Source organism: Mesoplodon mirus (assembly GCF_964341445.2).
Source record: "Mesoplodon mirus genome assembly, chromosome: 10".
Taxonomy (NCBI): domain Eukaryota; kingdom Metazoa; phylum Chordata; class Mammalia; order Artiodactyla; family Ziphiidae; genus Mesoplodon; species Mesoplodon mirus.
In genome coordinates this window covers 41459188-41482192 of record NC_138986.1, presented here as the reverse complement: position 1 = coordinate 41482192, position 23005 = coordinate 41459188, and the positions used below count along the sequence as shown (strand labels likewise).

General features: G+C 37.0%; 1 protein-coding gene across 3 annotated transcripts in view; it reads right to left on the bottom strand.

Moving 5' to 3' along the window:
- Window positions 1-23005, bottom strand: part of MAN1A1 (mannosidase alpha class 1A member 1) — a 181948-nt gene that overhangs the window by 86306 nt on the left and 72637 nt on the right. For all 3 annotated transcript variants that reach the window (XM_082633926.1, XM_082633925.1, XM_082633924.1), the window contains one exon: window positions 2188-2282. In XM_082633926.1, coding sequence (XP_082490052.1) covers window positions 2188-2282 — 95 coding nt within the window. The remainder of the gene's footprint in view (window positions 1-2187; window positions 2283-23005) is intronic.

The following is a 23005-nucleotide window of genomic DNA, read 5'->3' as shown; positions in this document are numbered from 1 at the left end:
TCAAGAGAGGCTAGAATTAATTAAATGATATCAGCACCTTACAATAACTAACTGAACTTTTGCAAAGATGTAGGCCCACACCTCTATTAGTTTTCAGAGGCCTTTATCTAATTCCATTACCTTCCAGGAAGCAATAAGAACTAGCTCCACAGCATCTTAGAGTAGAAGGCTGGAGTGATCATTCACTCCAGTATTTTAAACCTGGGGGGCCCTTAGGTCCTAGGTGGACTCCAATGGTACTGTTAGCTTTTGGAAACTGAGTAAAAGTATGTGTCCTCAGGAATATGCATTTTATGAGGAGAGGGCCGTGTTTCATCAGAATTTCAGAGTGGGCTATAAACATGAAAAGGTACAAAAAAAACTAGTTAAGTAGCCTAACTTCCAGTTTACCAATAAGCCTGGAGAGTTAAAATGATTGCTCTAAAGACAAACCTAGAATAGCTATAAGATACCTAGAACCCGGTCTCTTGATAACCAATTAACTCAGTGTACTATTATGCCCATATCATTCTTCTCAGAGGGTAAGTAGGAAAAATATGCGTTAAATGTGCAGTATTTTCGTAACTGAATCTTATCTCAAGTAACAGAGAAGTTTCTAGGTCAGAATACTACCTATAAATACAAAGTCTGAAGATATGGAAGGCAATATAGGTGATCTACATAAGCCAAAAAAAACCCTCATGGATCTCCCAACACCATGCTGCCTCCAAGCCAAGCATATATGCCCACTTTCACCTTAAGACAGCAGAGCACATGCCATTGATCTCCAAGCTGACAGAGAAAGACGCAGGAGTCCAAAGGGAAGAATGGATCCTGAGATATCACATTATGCAATAGAGAACTACCTCAGTTTAACATGGCCCAGGGGTTTGAACTCTCCCTCGCTCACTACTTCAACACCCATGCCTCTGCCCCAAACACACACACACACACACACACACACACATATATAAAATTATAGACAGGTACAGCGTGATTTCAAGGTATAGATATATAACATACAAATGAAAACAAAGCACGAATTTAACTGATTTATTAGCCAATTAATTTCATGGTTTTTCATGATTAATTTTAGGAAGGAATGTCACTAAAATAAATAATTAGGAAGAAATGTGCATTAATCTTGCCAAGTCACCCTGTGCATCCTCTTGCCGTTTCTAAAACGAGAAAGCCATTTAACTTGTGCCTATGAATCAATGTGTGTATAAACATCTAAGTACATATTCTAGCTCTACCGTTTACATATGGTATGATTTTAGGCAAATGACTTAGTCTCTCTGTGACTCAAGTTCCTGATTAGTAAACCAGAGATAACAGCAGTACTGACCTTACTGAGTTGTTGTGAGGATTAAATGTGGTAATATGGGTAAAGTACCTAGAATAAACCTTCATATTTTATGATGACAAAAGAGCTGTCATCATTGTCATCCTCACCATCATCACAAAGAGACATACATGCAATTAATTAGTTATGGAGAAGGAGTTAAGAAGGAAGCTTAAGATAAAATTGTTTATTAACAAAATGCTCAAGCTATCATGAAAATTCAAACTACTTCCTGGGAGAATACCAGAAAGTCTATTTGGCCCAGGCGTTTCTTGGGGCCACATTGCCATGGACTTGGCATGCCAGGGTTCTCCACCCAAATGAGATGAGAAGGATGGGTTGACCTGGGCCCATGGAGCAGTCCCCTTCCCTCCTTACAACTGTGGGTGAGCAGCGTCAGGTGCTCCAGTCTCAGTTACACCAACGTGTTGTGTGGGAGACCTGATTAGTCTAAATGTTGTATCTCTGCAATATCTCTGACCAGCAGCTTAACTGAAGGGAAGTGATCTTAGGAACTGACTTCTTTGAAAGTGAAATGCTTTGATGACAATTTTAAAGATAATGGGATGCTCTTGGAATTTATGGAGACAGTATGCAACATCACCATGAAACAGTGAAAACCTTGAATCATGTCTTGTGTGCATGACTCTCTTGGGGTCATTCGATCCCATGATGGGAACCCATCTAAAGCCATGGAACACTGAAAAACACTAATAACTCCCAACACAAAGACAGACACCAAGACTCCCAATGGTGTTAGTCACCAACATCATTCAAGTAATTATCCATGCGGTGTCTATTTGTTAGACCACAATCTTGAATATGTCAACTTAAAACATGTTGTCGAAAATGAAGAGTTTTACCTTTTTATATTCAGCAATGCCCAAGGTATTCCAGAGGGAGTATGAAATGCAGGTAGCAATTTTACCCCAAGTTCCACTGCTTTCTTTCGAAATATCTGAAACGTTAAACAATTAAGTGAGCTACTGTTGAAAGAAAAACAAAATGTGCTATTCTACTATCTCACATTGAACATGCTTCTACTTAAATTTTTTTTGATATGAAAAAATAAAAGTTTCTCAAATTAATAGAATTACCTAGGAAAGTAAGAATGGTCCAGGGGCCATTGTGCTGTGCAGTATTTATTACCAATCTTGGTTGCACAAAGAATCATGTAGGGAGATTTGAATAATACTGATGTCTGGGTAGCACTCCTATGATTCTAATTTCTATGGTTTGGGGCTCCCAGGTGAGAATTTTTTAAAGCGCCACAGGTGGTGTCAAGTGATTCCAATGTGCAAGCCAGGGGGGAGAACCATTGTTGCTGGTGAGCAAGTCTTGGTTTGAAAATCAGGAGCTCTGGTCCTGTTCTGGCTTCACTTATTTACTAGGGCACAGAGAAAGGATAAGTTGTAAAAAGACTTATTATTACAAGTAATGTATACATCCTCTCAGCCCTGTGCAGTTTTAACTTCCTCTTATGTTAAGTGTAGGTGATATGGAAGATACAAAGTTAAATTTGACACAAATTTCTGCCAATAATTTAGTAAAGAAGGCAATATATGCACAGAAATCTCTGGAACACAGATAAAATGACTGCATAACGTAAAATCACCTAGGAGTTCAGATGAGTTCAGTAAGGCTGTATGGTGGAGATGGCATTTAGATGAGGATTGTATGCAGTGTGTAATGGGGGTTAATGACACTACAGACAGGCTGAGGCGGGGGGAGTGGAGGGGCATCCCTGAAGGTAAGCACAGACACAGGCAAGCAGGGGCCTGCAGAAGAAAATGGAATAAGTCAGCTTCCCTGTCCACAAAAAGGGGGAATACTGGTAAATAAGGTCAGGTATACATAGCATAGGCCCAAATCACGAAGGCTCATAAATGTAAGGCTAAGAATTTTATCCCGTTAAAATGGAAAAATATTGAAAGTTTTTGAGCAGCCAGTTCACTTGAGCAGACCTGTGCTTTAGGAAGATTAATTAGATGACATCCCTTCACAGTTTTAGGTCCAAAGAAAAGCACTAAGTTAATTTACTCATTGAAGGAAGGACTGCTACAGCTTTCCCCGTTAGAGCTGTGGCAGCAAGCAGGTGCCTTGTCCCTTCTGCTTGCCACACTGTACGACTGAGCGTGGTGGGCTGGGAACTTACTATGTCCTCTGCTTCTTCCTCAAACAAGGGAGACGTGAGAAAGGTTGGGGAAACCCTGAAAAGCATGGAGGATGAAAGCAAAGTCCTCTCCCAGCAAGGGAAAGCGTTCATTAAAGCCACTGTCAAAGAAGTCTTGTGTGTCCAGAGGAAGGGGTTTCAGTCCTTAACTCCTGCCTTAAGACCCGAGCCTCCCCGCAGAGAAATCCAGGCACTGGGTTTCCGGGCTGAGGAGAATTCAGTAATATCGATATTGACGCTGTTTCTGAAACCCTACTCTTTTGGAATCTAACTCTTACTTTGTAATGCAAGTTGAGGAAATAATGAGTTTTAATGTAAGCATTTGGCTGGCAGTCAATTTAGATAAACTAGCATTCCTGGAATACAAATGAGGACACAGACATTTGTAGTATATAAGGCACTAAAAAATAAAGATACCATTTTTCCCCCACAAATTATTATTATAACTCTTTCTGAAGTGGACAATTTCCTGTTTCAACAGCAAACGGTGAATGGAAGAAGAGGAGAAAGAAAATAAGCCAAAAGGTATATTCTTCCTTTCCTGTCTGTCATGCCCGAGAGAATTCCAAGGTCTCTTCTGCCATAAGGGATTATCCAATCACTGCCCAGCCATCTGCTGACTTTCTAGTTTCCACCCAACTTTTAAAACTGTTAATTAATTAACTCCTTCTCAAGAAACTTACATAGGACAGAAGTCAGACTTGTAATTAAAACACCATCATGAATATTAGAGCCATATGGCATGGGAGTTAAGGGCTCAGGCTTTGAAAACACATTGCCTATGTTGGAATCTCAGCTCTACTTCTTCAAATTGGGTATAATCTTGGGCAAACTGCTTCATCTACCTGTGCCTAAATTTCCTCAACTATAAAATGGGGATAACAATAGCATTTGCTATTTTAAAGGCTGTGGAAAGAAACTGAATGAACTATTATATTTAAAGACCTTAGGACACATAGTCATCACTCTAAAAGGTTAGTGGTAGTTTTTACAGTAAAATGATAAGGGTATTTCCCCAAGAACTTTCCCTATTTACTGCCTGAAATTCTTTCTTGTCTTTAATCCAACTGCTGTTTTGGTACGTTCTACTTCGGTTCTCTGTGTGCGTGAATATATATTTTTATAGACAAATATACTGGGTTGGCCAAAAAGGTCGTTCGGATTTTTCCATAACATCTTATGGAAAAATCCAAACGACCTTTTTGGCCAACCCAGTATATGTGTCTCTGTGTGTGCGTGCATGTGTGTGTGTGTGCGCACGCACACACGCACATGCATGCCTCCCCCACCCCCAAACACACACTCTTCATCAAAAGCATTCATTCTCAAGAGCTAAGCCTTTAGTTCTCATCACTGCATTCCCAAATTCAACTTTCCATCTTGACTCTAGCTCTGCACTTCTACTTCTGTGCTCACATCACAATCTGGGCACACTGTTGTCTTTTGGAACTTAAGATATCCAAGGTGAAATCAATCATTTAATGTCCAAGGCAAATGTCCCTAGTTCCATCACTGACACTACTGGTCAGCCAGTCCCTGGGGCTCAAGAGAGCACGCATTTTGACTTCTGATTTCTTTCTTCAGTTATTAAGCATCAACATTAAAGTTCTTGGCAACATCGCATATACAGCCCATTCCCTTTCTGTGATACGAACATAGTCCATTCATATTTTCATCACCAGGTACTATGAAGGGCATGAGAGCAAAGAAGGTCCTCTTACCTGGCTTCCCATTCTCCAGGATTTTCCCTCCTGTCTCCATCAATCTGTATCTATGTTATCTGATTTCTCTTTTTACCATACAACTTTCTTATTCAAGAAACCATAATAATTCCCTCTGTTGTATGAAATGTCAAGTCAAAAACGATCTACTGACTTTTCAATAACCTCTATGAATCAGACCATCTATTATTTTCTATTTTTTCAAAGACCAGCCTGGCTGAAGCTTGAGTCTTCAGGGTTTCAAGTACTCATTCAAGTTCAGTCTACCTAGTATCTTTGTTAAAAAGTGTTTTTCCCCTCAGACCTATTGAGATATAATTGACATACAACATTGTGTAAGTTTAAGGTGTAACACATGATGATTTGATACATGTAGATATTGTGAAATGATTACCACAACAAGGTCAGTTAACACCTCCATCTTCTTGCATAATTATCTTTTGGGTGCATGTATCATGCCATCTTGGTATACTTATTTACGTAGTTCTCTCATCCTGAAACACGCTGTTCTGCCTCCTGCTGGCCAATCCAAATTCACTCATTCTCCAAGGCCCAGGTCAAGTCCCAACCCCAGGCCAAGATCTTTATCTTCTGTGAACTTCTACACTGACAACTGGCATCACAAAATGCAGCATTTCATTACAGAAGGCAAGATCCAGATCTCTCAATGTTTTCTCGTGTTATTCTCTTGTATCCTCAAATAATTTTCTTTTCTTTAAAAGTAGAGAAAAAAAATCTCCATTTCTCCTTCATTGTGTATTATACATATTCAACCCAAATTTGGTCATTTTGTATTAAATTTATTGATATCACCACATTATTCCTATGAGTGGTAGGTGGGAAGTTTTTATAATCTCAGTTAACAGACAGGAAGGAAACAGCGACCCTTTCCATCCTGAGGTTTTTGCCTTTGCTGTTTCCTCTGGCTGCAATGCCCTTTCCCTAGCTCTTTGCATGCCTGGTTCATTCTTAACTTCAGGAATCCGCTTAAAAGTCCCCTTTTAAGAGAGGTCTTTCTTAACAACCCCACATAAAGTTGGCCATTCTCATTTATTGTTTATCATATATCACCTTGCTTATTTCCATCCCACTATTTATCACATGCTAATTAACTTATTTGCTTGCTTGTTAATTGTTTGACAACCCCACTAGATGTAAGCTTGATGAGGGCAGGACTTTGTCTTGTTCTAGCATCCAGCAAAGTAGCTGGTACTCAATAAATGTTCATTTAATAAATGAATGAATCAATCAAATATTAATAAATATATCTGGAGCACTGTAATGAGAAATCACTAATATTCTAGTATTTGCAAAGTGTTCTATTCTATTCCACGAGTTTCTATTGTCTGCAAATAAATATATCAAGTATTCTGCAGTCTCAACCTTGGGCACAATTACAAAACAGTTTTTGGATGAAAACATTAACTAACCTTTTGATGCTTTAAATGAAATCATATGTTGGCCTAAATCAATTTCAGTTCTTAATATTTGATTTGTTACCTCCTCTTGAGACACGAAGAGGTTAGTTACTTGGAGGAGGAATCCAGATTCTCAAAGAGAACATCTTTCTACCCAAAATGGTGAGTAATAAAATTCCAAACTAGCTAACAAAGTTAATATTGTTAAAAGAATGAAGGAGAAATGTCACAAATCATTCTAAAGAACAGTTAAGTTTTAACTAGCACATCTTAGATAATGTGCTCAAAAGTAAATGACCACAAAAAGCACACTAAATGGTACTTCACTGCCCCTTCAAATGGGGCAGGCATGCTGGAGGGAGCACTGGACCCAGGTCAGCACTTGGATCCTAGGACTGGCTCTACTACAGTTCAGTGGGAGGCCTGGGCCCATCACTTAACTTTTCTGGTTCTCGGCTTCCCCAGTGAAATGGGAGAGCAGGTCTGATAATTTCTGGTTTTGATTTATTCCTGAAAAAACTAGTATCAGAAGTCACAAAGCTAGTACTGAAATGAGACTGGCAAAAAAACAAAACTATCATAATTTTTTAGATAGAAAGTGTTAATTTGCCACCCAATTCTTAGTCAATCTTGGTTTTCAGGGTTTGTTGGTACCTATATTTGGCAGGTGGGTTTTGTAAAGTTAAGAGGGCAAGATGAAACATGACAGGTAATGAAATGTAATCTGTGCTGATTATAGAAGACATACTCTTTTTTTTTTTTAAAAAATGACCATTAAAACTAAATAGGGTTTTGGGGCAACTTGCACCAATCAGTTTGAAATGGGCAGATATCTAATGACCCAAAAGGAATCTTCAAAAAGATTCTGCATTATGGAGATTCTGATTACATTCACAGAAAAAAATCAAAACTAATAAAATTTGCTGAAAGAAGGGTGGTAAAATGTTATGAAATAGCTTCTAAAATAATCTTTCAAGCATGTAACGAATAAATAGGTTTAAATAAAAACTTTTATGGTCTAAAGTTAAGAGTTTCAAAACGACTATACCTAAACTGTATCTTTTCATTATACTTAAATAACATCATCACAGTCTTACTGCTGTTTTTGATCAAAAGTTTAAAAAAACTTCAGATTTTAGAACCTACCAAATAAATCTTTTATCTTTTTACTTTACCCTTACAGATAGGATTAGACAAGGCTGTAAACAAGATGTATGGCTTTCTTTGCCTTTCTAGTTTGCAGATCCCTGAAGAACTGTACAATAATATTTACACACCAGAGCAAAGAGTAAGGAAAGAAGGAATGAATAAGAACAGATGGTTCTGGAAAGAACTAGTTTCAGTTCAGACATGGTTTGGTTTGAAATGTCCAATTAATATCAAAGCCTTTCTTCAAATGCTCATGCTGAAAACTTCACTGTTAAAAGATCAAACACTAATTCCCCATTAGTACAAGCAGAGTTTACCTATTACTCATTTCTGCTACATAAAGCTTTCAGCACAAAATGCCGTTGATCTGATAAATATCTTTGGCTGAAAATAACTGAAATAACCCACATATCATTAGCTGAGTTGATTAACGCACATAATATGTGTCAAATTTAATCATTCAACCAATAAGTACTTACTGAGCTACTCTGGCTTTTCAATTTAGAGTGGAACCTTAGAAGTTCTATATATTTGAATAAAGATATAAAAATAGTTAATCCAGGAGACATTTAGAGCTGGAAGGGACATCAAAGGTCATCTAGTTAAATAATCTTGGTTTACAGATGAGGAAACTGAGGTTCAGAGAGGCCCTATTCCCCTAATTAAATGCTCTGATGCGGGATGGTTTGATGACAGCTAAAGCCAAGTGAATGCCATATTCATACCATCTCAGATACATGTAATTCTTTTGATCTGGAGGGATCTCCCCTGTGAGTCCCTTATATGTAAGTGTGTACACATCTTTCACTGCCTCTTTCTAACTTGTGCACTCTCTTTAATTAATCAAAACCCTAAACTGAAGTTTTTCTAAATTAAATGATTTGTTGTATTTGTCAAACTGCATTATGAACTTCATTTTTTAAATTTATAAATTTAATTAGATGAGAACTTTTGTCAACTGTTTTGTTTTTCTTCCCTGTGATTCAGTACAATTCAATTTTTAGCCTCTAGGCCATTAGATGAAGAGAGTATTCTTCACTTTTCTGAAAAATTAAAGCATTAAAATCTCCCCAACTTGTTTATTCAAAATAACAAGGATATGCATGCTAACCTGCCAGTAATCATAGGTTATAACCAAGAAGAATCAACATAACTGTACCTTAGACTTGAGTTTCTAATGTATGAAAGCACAAAGTGTATGTGAAAGAAAAAACTTCTGAAAAATATAACTCAAAAAATCTAGATGTAGGGGGCTTCCCTGGTGGCGCAGTCGTTAAGAATCCACCTGCCAATGCAGGGGACATGGGCTCAAGCCCTGGTCCGGGAAGATCCCACATGCCGCGGAGCGGCTGGGCCCGTGAGCCATGGCCGCTGAGCCTGCGCGTCCGGAGCCTGTGCTCTGCAACGGGAGAGGCCATAACAGTGAGAGGTCCGCATACCGCAAAAAAAAAAAAAAAATCTAGATGTAGAATGCTCTTAGTGAACAGGGGTTTTAGACTTAGCTAGCTTTTTAAAGATATTTATTCTCATGAAAAAATTAAGCTAGTGAAACTTTTTTAAATTTTGCTTTTATACTATCCCCTAGTCAAAATGAATAAAGGTTGATAAATGAATTAATAAAATTGCAGCCTGATACTATTTTTTTCCTGAGGGTTCAATTTCCTTCCCTAGCTCCCAAGTGGGGAAGATTAAGTTAAGAGGGCAAGACGAAAAATGGGGAGAAATACTGGGAAGAATTTCAGGCTATTGTTCAAGGTAGACATCACTAGCATCCATGTGGGCAGAAACCAATGCCACCTACTCCTGGAAGTGGTCCAGTGCTTTCCCTGAGCGTAAGCCAGAGTCAAGGTGGCTTGGTAACACACACATAGAACAGGGCCCGAGTTCTAGTTCAGGGTCTACTACTCACCTGTTCTGCCACAATAAAGATGAGTCATTTCACTTCTCTCATTTTCTCTCTTATAAAATGAGGGCACTAGATAAGACACTTCCTAAGACACTTTCTGCTCCATAGGAAGTGGTTTTCAGACTTAAGAAGCACTTAACTGCATGTTTCCCAGTGTGGTAAGGGAGATACACCAGAAAAAACAAGATCCCTGATCTCAAGGAGCTTACAACCAGGAAGGCAAATCAGCCATATAAAACTACATAAACATAAAATATACACCAGAAAAAAACAATATGAAGCAACATGTAAGCAGAGAATAAACAGAGTGATATAGGCTATAACTAGGGAAATAAAACAAAAAGAGAGATTGAGTTAGGTGATAGGGGAGAGCAAAACTTCTGTGGGTGCAGATGTGTGTTTATTTGCGGGTGAGTATGTACATGTTTGTGCACACTCTGGGTTAATGTGGTGGAGGACAGGATATAAAGCAGAAGGGGAGAAGAAGGAGCCTGACTGAGAGCAGGGGAGAGAGGTAGATTAATAGGTTCTAGAAAATGATAAGAAAGAAACAGAGGAAAGAAGGCAAGCTAATGACCTTAACTATCAAGTTAAAGGGTTGGTTAAAAGAGCACATCAGTTGGGTCAAGAAAGCCCCAACACTTACCATCTTGGTGCCTCCCATTTACAAGTGGAAGGATTTCTCAATCATCAGGATTCTGAGAGATGGGACAGGGAGAAAGGCAGTGGTTCTCATTGGTTATGGAAATTTTCTGAGTTGTAAGGGCAAAGATACATAAATGACAACACCAAGAAACATTACAATGGCTGTCTGAAGGAAAGACCTTGAGAAATAATTAGGGTCCTTTAAAATAATGTTTCCTCAAGAAGAAAATTTCTCTACATGTGCTGTAGAGATAAATGGGGCAGAGGTGGGGCTGGAGAAAAGGAAATAGTATGGTAATAGAAAGTTGTATGTCCTTCTTCTAACATACATTTGATATGGAAGCTAAAAATGCACAGAAAGGGCTTCCCTGGTGGCGCAGTGGTTGACAGTCCGCCTGCCGATGCAGGGGACACGGGTTCGTGCCCCGGTCCGGGAAGATCCCACATGCCGCGGAGCGGCTGGGCCTGTGAGCCATGGCCGTTGAGCCTGTGCGTCCGGAGCCTGTGCTCCGCAACGGGAGAGGCCACAACAGTGAGAGGCCTGCATACTGAAAAAAAAAAAAAAAAAAAAAAAATGCACAGAAAAGGAGAGGAAAACCAATGGCTAGACAGCTCTCACTCTTAGAATTATCATTAGGTGTACTGCACACTGTGTTATCTTATATGTTCTAACTCCTAAAGCATTGGCCCAAGAACAGTAAATAACAGCATAACAGTTCAAGTCATCACCCAGGGCTTAAAGATGGATTTTTGAGCTGATCTTTCCACCTCAATTTAAGTTTAAAAATATGGGAAACTTGCCAACATAATGTTTTGAAAATATGCAGTCTATTGTTAATAATATTTAACATTAGGTAAGTATGCCATATAGTTCCTGAACTTACATCTTACACCAAAAAGAAAACATCTTTCTTTCTTCTTTTTTTTTAAGAAAACATAATGCCTGCTAAAGAGACAGAGAATTATGAAAACATGTACCCTATCTAGCTATTATTTCTAACAGAATTTGTGGAAACTACCACACAAAGGTTGTTAATATGTGATGTCATAGTGTTAAAATGGGGACTGCTTTGTTTATTATTACATTTGTAGGTAAACATCACAAATCATTTGATATATACAAAATCCAGGCTTAGAAACCTTTGTTCAAAAGAAAGATAAGAGGAAGAAAATGAAAGAAAACAGCCTCATCTATGCAAATATATTGTAATTTTCTGGCAGTTTTGAGTTATGAGGCATTCTCTGCTAGTGAATTTTTCCAGATACTAAATTTCACTTCTAAAGAGCATCAAAATATTTATAGTTTAACCTTTTTATTTGTACAGGTTTCATAAACATGCTTATCTATTCTTTTGATTTAGTGCAATTACATGAATCCTGTCTTGACGACTCAGCATCAGCATCACATGCCAACACTGAGTTGAGGCTAGAAGATCTAGTTCCTGGTCATCAGATGACTGAGCTGTACAATCCTGAGAACTCACTTAACACCCTCTTTGCCTCAGTTTCTAAATATGTGAATAGGGATCATTCTTCCAAATCACAAGATGATTGTGATTAAATGCACACGTGCTTTTAAAAGACCATAATAATTATCATCATCATCGTTCTTTGCTGTTAGATACTGGTTCCCTCAGGAATAATTTAAGCATATTAGGCTTTTTGTCCACAGACTAAATGGTCCAAAAACTGCTGAGCTTTTACGTCTGCTTTCTATAATCCTACTGTTTCCTTCTGTTATTAGCTATCTGTTAATTACAATGAAGACTTCTCACCGTTGTAGTGTATTTGCTCTCCTTCCAAGTTGCGGCCTAATTTTGTAAACAGTTGTCTGTACCAGGGCCTGAGGATAAGTCAAATGTCTCTTCTGTGTCTATTTTACAGTGCAGGGTGTGAGCTTCAGGAAATGTGCCCTCTTTTTTGTCAGATGACTACATTTGAACTACTAACTCTATAGGTATGAAAAAGCAACTAATTAGTATGTTATTTAGGAGTAATAGTTTATAAGTTTACAAAGTAAACTAAATACCTATGTCTACATAGGTTTTGTTTGCTTTTTTTAAAAAAATGCAAAATGTTAGCCACTCTTTCTTCATTCTATCTAAGCAAATGTAAACTTATCTGGTTGTGCATCTATTCCCATTTAACTGGTGTTTTTTGATTTCTGCATCACCCTCCTTTATTTATTTATCATACATGGATACCTCCAAAGTGCCTCTGGGCACAGAGTTCATAATTTCATATGTCAGTTGATGGATGAACATTTTAAGTTATCAAAGAGTGATGCTGCTGGACATAAAATTTGGAAGCAGGGCTATTTCTGTCTTATGTTTGTGTGCCCCAAAGTAAGTTGATTAATCTCTCTTAGCCTCAGCTTCCTCATCTACAGAATAGAGAAACATACCTTTGCGTTCTAGAACTCAGAGAATTTCTCTTTTCCCTATTCTTTTTCCCATGCCAAAATTAAAATTTTTAATTTTCTTATTATACTATGAATATATGCTCATTATTGAAAAATCATAAAATTAGACAAATAGACAAAAAATATAGAGCCCCATCAATCCTATCCACCCAAACACAATTATTGTTAACATCTTAATTATCTACCTTCTAAATGATATTGATTGCATTTCTTTTGAAAAATGGCATCTTCCCATACATACTATTTTGTAATGTTTTAAATTCATCCCCAGTTAATCTACATTAAATACATCATTCTACATCAGAGGTCAGCAAACATTTTCTGAAGAGGGTCAGATAGTAATTATCTCAGGCTTTGCCAGGCACATTCTCTATATTTCATGGTTTTAAAATTTTTTTCTTTTATAATCTTTTAAAATGTAAAACCATTCTTAACTCTGGTAGTACAAAAACAGGTCTCAGACTGAATTTGTGCTATCGGTTGTTGACTCCTGTTTCACATCAATGCATAGATTTCTGTAACATCTTTTTAAAAACAGCTATATAGTATATCAGTGTATGGATATGTCAGAACTTAGATACCAGTCCCCTATTATTTGACACTTAGGTTTCCACTGTGTTGATGTTGCAAACAGCAGTGAATAAATATCTCTGTACATACTTATCTGTATTCATGACTATTTCCTCAGGTTGAATGTTTGAAAGTGGAATTTCTGTTAAGAGGGCATTTGCTCATTCACTCACTCACTAACTATAGTTGTAGGGTCAAAGCAGCCACAGACAAAATGTAAATGAATGAGCACATCTGTAGTTTGCGAACCCCTGGATTACACTAACTTGACTGAAAGCATCTTAAATATTTTTCATTTAAATGAAGGGGTTTTAAAATATATTCACATATCCTATTTCACGATAGCACTACTATGTTTTTAATAGATAAGTGTTATATTCTTACAGTACCGTAAGTAATTCAATGAAACAATGCCTTTTATTAAAAATGATCATCATCAGAATACAAAATGTCACATAACTCAATACTTTTCCTATTAGAAGAGTTTTGAATATATCAATTGAAATAATTTGGGAGGCATTTCCTCTTTAAAATATGAGCATAAATAATAACTAATATGAAACATAATTTATCTTGTCAATTGTGGCCACTCTTGTACTATCTGAATGCATTTTAAAGCAATCACACACACACACACACCTTAACATAGTTTAAACTTTCTAAATTATAAGCTTTCAAAAAGGAAACTGTTCTGTTAATTTTGACCTTTTAAATATGTCAATTCATTTATTCAACAGATATTTATTGAGTGCTTATGAACTACATGCTAAGTTGCACAAGGTACCTGGAATACATAAGTAAACAAGAGAGTTGTGGTCAATGATTCCTAATAACAGGTATTTTTGAAGTGTGACAACAGAAAAACATTCACAGAGTAGTATTTTATGATATACAGGGAAGGCTCAGGTAATAACTTCCATTTCTTCTCCAAAAAGAAAATGAAGACAAATACAATAATGTTGTAGTACTTCACAAGGTAATCAGACAAATCCTTGCCATTAGTCTGACCATGTAAAATTGGCAAAGGTATCAGATATATGGAAAAACAGTTGTACAAAACTGTAGAGAAAGGTATCATTTAGGTGTTTTTGAAGATCTCAAATTCAGCTTTAGACCAAGCAGGCTTACCCTAATATGATCTATGTAAATAAAATGTACATTTGCGTGTGTGTGTGTGTGTGTGTGTGAGAGAGACTAGTCAACATCTTGAAGGTTATCATTCAGATGGGAATCACCTACAGTAGTTAAGAACTGACCAATTAGCTCTGTAAAAAGAACCAGCTCCAACAGAAAGCACTGGAATGGTCTTTTAAAAAGACTCATGGACAGAGAAAGACAAACACTGTATGATATCACTTATATGTGGAATTTTACAAAGCTGAACTCATAGAAGCAGAGTAGAATTATGCTTGCCAGAGGAGGGGGGCAGGTGCGAACAATGGGGAAAGTGGGAAGATGTTGATCAAAGGGTATAGAAGATGAGTAAGTTCTAGAGACCTAATGTATGGCACAGTGATTACAGTTAACAATAATATATTATATACTTGAAAGTTGCTAAGAGAGTAGATCTTAAATATTCTTACCACAAAAAAGAAATGATAATTATGTGAGGTGATGGAGGTGTTAACTAACCCTACTGTGGTAATCATTTTGCAATACATAAGTGATCAAATCAACACTCTGCACATCTTAAACTTACACAATGTTATACATCAGTTATATCTCAAAGAAACTGGAAAACAAGTAGAAGACATGGCAATCACGGATAAAAGGGGAGTAATCAGAAGTAATGGAGGGTGCGCTGCAGCCCACAATCCAGCTGAAGGGTCAGGCAGCAGACCCACAGAATCAAGATGCAAAGGAAATGGAGTCAAGTTCTTTTAACAATAAACAAACAGCAATGCACTGGATTAAAACTTGACATGAACACTGAAAATTTCATCTGTTAACATAATAGAATAAGAGTGGGGTATTCTTACTTCGGCCCTAATTTCATCACTAGAGACAGTACCGTTGAAGACAACGACTGAAGACCCTGGGAAAAAGCACCTATCTCTTTATAAGGGTTAGAAAAGAGAAACTCTCTCTTTTTTTTTAGGGATAGAAAAAGAAAAACAAACAAAAATTCTGGCCAAGTCCAACATGGATCTTGGACTTTGAGAAAATAAGATTTCAAAAGGCTCTTAAAAGATCTTCATTATATATTAGAGTAATGATAGAAGTTTGTGTCACACATTCCTCAGGATTATGACAGGACTCTTCTATTTGCAGGGCAACTCTATTTAACTGGAGTTGTCCTTAATATAAATGAAACCCCAAATAGCTTATGCTCAATTTGATACATTTGTCCGGTTTTAGTTAAAGAGCTTTATTATAATTCCCAATAGAGAAAATGTTTTCCTCAATTTTTGATCTAGCAAATTATGACATGGTTTTGCAAACAATGGTGAAAGCCAAATCTGGATGTCTATTTTCTTAGTTCATTTTTTTAAAAAAAGGAATCCTGTTAATTTCAAGAGGAGGGACTCATGGTATTAGGTCAGTGGTTCTCAAACCAGCAGCATCAGGATCACTTGGGAACTTGTAAGAAATAAGAAATACAAATTATCAGGCCCCAACTGAGATCTACAGAATCAGAAACTCTGATAGTGGGGCCCATAAATCTGCATTTTAATAAGCCTTCCTGGGAAATCTGATACACATCACAGTTTGAGAAGCACTGAACTAGGTGAACTCAGGTAATTCAATACGAATGGGAAATAAATTGATTGGAAAGAATAATAAAAATATTTATTGCCACAGGTATAATGTATACTGTTTCTGTAGTGAACTAAGCAAAAAATCTTTAATAATCTTCAAGTTTCACAAATAGCACAAGAGGTATTAAGCCATGTGATGCTGAATTTGCAGTTTAATTGCCAACTCTCCATTTGCTGCTCGCCTGATATTTAAGAGCAAGCGGGACAGCCAATTCCTAAATGAGTAGCAGTCATCACTGCATAATTTCAGTCTTATGTGCTTGCCACTTTGGTTTAGGAGCTTATTTTGCTGTTAAGTCATGTCTCTAAGTCACTTAATAGTATTAGAATGGAAAGATACGGTCAAATTTATGAGGCCAAGAACGAACCTCCTGTGAGTACTTTACACTACATTGAGAATCTAATTATTGGTTCACAACACGGCATTTATTAGTTTTTTCTCTCTTCGTACAGACTCTGTGGCAAATCAGCACACAATAGTATTGTTTTAAAGGGCCATTTATATGTAAAGTAGTTCTTGTATCTATTTTTGGTAGTTCACAGGTAAAATTATCCTGTTTTAGCGTAAGACTGGTCATACAAGGTTAAACACATTAAAAAACAATAAAACAATTATTTTTCAACTGTGAGAGTTAGGCCAATACTGTAGATTTCAAATAATGTAATTGAGAAATATCTGTAAAATGAGGCATGGTTTGTATTAATACTGTGAAGAAGATTTATGTACAACTTTCTTAGGCTATATTTTGGGCTTTTTTGCATTAAAGTTCTTAATAAGGAAATCAACAGGAAAGAAATAGAAACTAGTGGATATATGTAAATATTTCTTGATGTCTCAGAAAACTTGGAAAAATTAAATACGTAAACATTTTAAAGTTTCTTAAGGCCTTACCAAACTCTTTCCACACAGGCTAAGCTTTGTTTATCAATGATTGGTTAGAATCTAGAATTGGGGTGGGGGGGATCAACATACTGGTTTTGTGCTGGTTGAATAACTTTTTACATTTGAAATGTCATGATAAAGATTTTTCACTAAGAAATACAAATATAGGTGAATAAAATAATCACACAGCTAATTAAAATCACAGACCACACGCATCTCGTTAAACTGGACTGCAAATCAAATATTTCAAGGCCACTCCCTTTCCCCATGTTTTTTTCTTTCTTTCTTTCCCCCCTTCCTTCTTTCTTTTCTTTCTTGCCTCCCTTCCTCCTTTCCTAAACATCTTCCTCTTTTATAGCTCTTGCAATAATATACACTTATACTGTGAACTGATACCATTTCAAGATAAAAAGAACATAAAAGAGATTTCACTCCAGTTACCTGTAACATGCTAACTGTATTTGAAAGCGAATATTCAGACATAAACTATAAACTGTGAACAACGTGCTTTGCTTATACTACTGCCCCCTACTAAGCTGCTTAAATAGGATGAGAACCTCTGAGAAAACACAATCATTTAGTAAGAACGCCCAAGTTCAGGGATGCTAGGAATGAGAATGTTTAAGTAGGCTTTCAGCCATATAATTTCCCAAAGACTGAAATGCACAAATGACTTTGGCCAAGTAATAAATAGCTGATGTTTATATAGCATTCAATATATTCCAGTGACTCTTCTGTCTTCACTTACTAAGTCACATAACCCTTCTAACAAGCTTCTGAGGTTGGAAAGGTTATCACCCCTAATTATGTTCACACAATGCCAGCAGAAGCAGAGCTGGGATTTGAATACCACAGGCTGGTGCCAGAGTCCGTGGTCTTGACCACTACTCCACACTGCTGAAACCAAGTTTTGGAACAACTCTGAACAAAAGTAACATTTGTTGTAAAATGAGAATGAATTAATGAAAAAATTGTTTAGTGTTCTCCATACAATATATGTCATATCATAGTGCATCCTATTAAGTATATAGTATATTTATGACTTGAAAATTTACTAAAAGTGGTAAATAAAAAATTGGTTCAAGTTATTTGGGTAATCTGTTTCATAAAGTAAAAAGATGAATGCTGTAAGTTAAAATACCTGTTCAACCAGAACTTTAAGGCATGTAGAATATTTACATGTACTTTATATTTGAATTATGCTTGTTTTACATGTGAAATATGATCTCTAATTTATACACATCACGCTAATGCAAATGCATTAAATATTCTTTTAGAGAGAGAAAGAGATCCAAAATACATCCCAAGATCCAAAATTCATTTCACCAAGCTTGACTGTTGTTCTGGGTAATCTCTTTTATTACTGATTTATTTAAAAACATATTTAAATTCTAAAGACACACAGAGATATAGATCCTCTCACCCATGACACACATGCCTACAGAATGCATAGCCTAGTGTAAAGGCACATCCTAGTAACTACCATCCAGGTCAAAAAACAGGGCTTCGTCAGCCCCACTAGAAGCCCTCTGTGTGCCTTGTCCCAGTCGCTACTCCTTCCCTCTCCCCAAAAGTAACCACATCCTGGCATTTATTCTCTTAGATTTCTTTATCAACCAACAGCACATCCACGACAGATAGTCTTGCCCACTTTAAAAAATAACAACAGGGCTTCCCTGGTGGCGCAGTGGTTCAGAGTCTGCCTGCCGATACAGGGGACGCGGGGTCGTGCCCCGGTCCGGGAAGATCCCACATGCCGCGGAGCAGCTAGGCCCATGAGCCATGGCCGCTGAGCCTGCGCGTCCGGAGCCTGTGCTGCGCAACGGGAGAGGCCACAACAGTGAGAGGCCCACGTACGGCAAAAGCAACAACAAAAAAAACTACTTCTAAGCCTTTTTTAAACCATAGGCCCCCCCTTTTTTCCCTTTCATTTCTTTATAATTTATCTGGACAAATTTAAGTCATTTGAACTTTAGGAGCCTCATTCTGCACATGTGTAGTGCAGTTCAACACATTCTTCTCACCGTATTTTTGACAAATTGGAAGCTGGATTCAGAGACTTGATCCCTTTGACAAGACTCTGGGTGATATGTTCTTTTATCAGGTGGCACACATGCGGTTTGCTTTCCTTTTGAGAAGTCAGCAGCTTTGATAATCATGGCCTGGATCCATTAACTCATCAGGGGTTGTAAAAATGGGTGAGCTTCTACTTTTATCATTTCCCTTTCATTTATTAACATATACTTGGCTTATCTATTACTTGGTTTCCAGTGATACAGTTCACACAGTCAAAGGCTTGATTCAATTTTCAAGGTAATAAATTGCTTCCCTGTCATTCTTTGAAGGTGACCAATTGTTTTTGCTTTTTAATATCATTAAGAAGTTACCAACTTAAACATACTTAATGGGTGTTAATCTGTTACATTTCTTATTTTTACTGAAACTCAAAATGCTCATCTTTTGCTGGAGGAAGACTCTTTGTGTGTGTGTGTGTGTGTGTGTTACGTGGGCCTCTCACTGTTGTGGCCTCTCCCGTTGCGGAGCACAGGCTCCGGAGGTGCAGGCTCAGCGGCCATGGCTCACGGGCCCAGCCGCTCCGCGGCATGTGGGATCTTCCCAGACCGGGACACGAACCCGCGTCCCCTGCATCGGCAGGCAGACTCTCAACCACTGCGCCACCAGGGAAGCCCAGGAAGCCTCTTTTAAGTTGGCCCTTGTGTCCTTTTCACATTACTCTAGTAGTCTTTGTCAGCATCTTTGTTACCTGGTTTGGTAACATGTTTCAGAATAATCATGTAAATTTTCTATTTCAGCCATTTCTCCAGGAAACCGTGGTTAGTAAGAAATAGGAATTCAAGACCCAATCTGGGTGCTAGGGATGATTCATTGTTTCTAGGCCTTTTCAGGGGAGACACACACACACATACACACAGATACACATGCATATTTATATATTTTAAGATAAAATATCTCATAAGTTTTTACTAATATTTTCAATTAAAATTCAGAGCCACAATGTTTTTCTTTTTAACACTTTCATCATACAATTTACCCATAAGTATACATTTCGCTGGTTTTAGTATAGTCACACTAAATTGATTCTCACAATATTTAGAACATTTTTATCTTCCCTCCAAAAGAAACAGCAGGCTCATTAGCAGTCACTCCTCATTTCCTCCAACCACTTCAGTCCTAGGCAACCTCTAATCTACTTTCTGTCTCTGCAGATTTGCCTATTTTGGACATTTCATAAAAATGGAGTCACACGATATGGGGTCTTCTGGTTGTCTGAAGCTTGTTGCTTGGTATATTCATCAGGAAGAGCTCTTGGAAACAATATTCCCCAAGTTCTTGCCTGCAGATAATTGTTTGCCTGTGTCCTTTACACGTGAAAGCCAGCTTTGCTGTATATAAATCCTTTTCATTCTTGCTACCGCTGCCAAAATTCTTGTTGAGTTTATCATTAAAAATGGGAGATCTGATTATAATGGAAAGCAATCTGCGTTCACATTTTGGGTACGGAAGGAGTTAAGACTGTAGGTATTCATAAGTAAAGAATCAGTGCATGTTCCTAATTGTTTGTGTCTATAGCAGTTTATTGTTTTCTTTGCAGTGCTTCTCTAATTTTTAGCATCTCCCTTCCACTATCAACCAGCCAATTTCTCTTCCATAGGACACAAGGTGTTTCCAGAGCATAAAGATGCCCAACTTTCTTACTTCTTTTTCACTCCAGGTATTTATGTATCTGGACTATCTAAACATCATATAGCATGAAGCACCAATCTACATTCCATCAGAAGGAATCACTGTGTTTACGCCCAAAAGTAAGTTAAGAAGTTTTGAGTTATGAGGAGGAAACTTCTCCCACACACTGCTCTTCCAATTTATAACATTCTGTGAACTTGAAAATCAGTGTATCATAGCTCTAGAGCACTGAATTTAGCAGATGCTTAAAAGACATTTATTTCATATTCCATTACTTTAATGAAAAAAATCTGAAAAGTGATAAAATGGCTCACTCAAGGTAATGCAGTGAGTCAACCACTAAACAGGGTCTGAGAAGCCAGGATTCTAGATTCTAAGAGCAATGTTCCTTCTACTCCGTAAGAGCTACTTAAGTTCACTAGGTAGGTGTCTCCAATACGATGAATATTTCAAGTAGACATCTGTTTGCAGATGGTTTACCTGTAGGTCCAAAATATGGCAACTTTCCTTAGAAATACAATTTTAAGTAGTGAGAGCCTCAGATCATTACACAGACGTCTACTCCAATTACAGGATCACAGGTAAGTAGCTAATCCTCATAAATGGAAGGAGAGGCAGAGTTTTAGGGTGAGAAGAGAGTGCAGTGAAAGAAGACACTTGGCTTTTCATCACATCTATGGATTCCCCCAAACAGTTTTTAAAAATAAAGTATTTCAAAATATAGAAATTTCCAATATCTGTGTACCCATAAGCAAGCTCCAGCAATTCATATCATGTAGCCATATAGCCATATTTGCTTTAGATTTTAAAATATAAAGGAAAATATTACGAATTTAAAAAAATAGTTTCTAATTACCTTGGGTTTCCATCATAAAGTGAATCTAGACTTTGAGAACTCTCACGAGTGTCTGGTAGACTATACATTCCCCTATTTATAGTTACCTCCTTTATATCTCAGACAAGGTTTTCTTTTTTCCCTGGCTCATTACTGAACAGCTTTTCTCTTACTCTCTTCTTCTTCAAGCAAGCATGCCCGCTTTTGAAGTTTCTTAAGGGATATTTACTGCTGTAACAACAGGAAAAAGCCTCTCTGCTATGTCTTCCCTAATACCTTCTTTCAATTAGATCCTGTAGAGAAAGACAAAGTCACAGATTGTGCCAAATGCCTCAGTAGTCCCAGATTTCCTTCTATGTTAGTAATGGACATAAACTTTATTATTGAGTCTATAATAATTATCACAAATAATTCCACTCTTTCGGCTTTTAAATGGTTGAGGATGGAAAATGCAAAGAGATTTCCAATCAACATATTTTTTTAAGGGTATGAAATACTCTACATACTGTTTTGTATCACACTTTAGATAGGTGTGTGTGTGTAACAAAAAAATCTTGGTACTATAATTAGCTTTTGTCTTTTTAAACTGCTCTTGAAAATACAAAGACTAAGTAGTTAGATCTGAGACTGTGCAAGAATTTATGACCAATCTGTTTACTTAAGCTTTGTGTCACCTCCATTTCCATGTGAACTGAGGATGATATTAACATCTAATAGATGTTGTTGTAAACAAACCTACCATCTGAAATGGAAATCTATAAATTGACTATAAAGAAGGAAATTCAATTATCACTGAGTAAAAAGCCATTTTCTTTATGAAACAGATAAAGGAGAGAAAGGGAGAAAGTTGACTTTCAAGACTTCACAAGCTGGATTCTTGTAAGAAAAGTTAAAAAAATTCAAACCTTAAAAAAGGCTAGAACAACTAAATCCTGAGGAAGCCTAGGGGCAAAAGTTTGGTAAGGATTTTTTTCAAGTTTATTGCAATTTTTCCTTTAATTTTTTCTGATCATAAGATTAGCACTAGTTCACTGTGAAAAACCTAAGTATAGAGAAACAAAAAGACAGGGGAAAGATCATATACCAATTATAAGCAAATGTTGTTTACATTTAAGAATAATTTCCTATGTAGTTATCCTGTTTTCTCTAGCTGAAAACAAAGAAACAAACAAAAATACTAAGTTCATAGATACAGAGAACAGAATGGTAGTTGTCAGAAATGGGGGGGGGTGAAGGGTGGGAGAAATGGGTGAAGGAGGTAAAAAATAATCATATACATATTAAATTTAATATCTTGCTTTACGTTTCAATATTTGCCCATGTCAGTAAGTAAACAAGCATAAATTTTAATGGTTGTACAACATGCCATTATGTGGGTATTCCATGATCTGCTCCACTATTCTTTTACTGTTGGATATTTGAGATGTCTCTTCCTATTTACTGAGTATATAAAATATATTCATTAATTGCTTTAGGCATAATATGATTACATTTT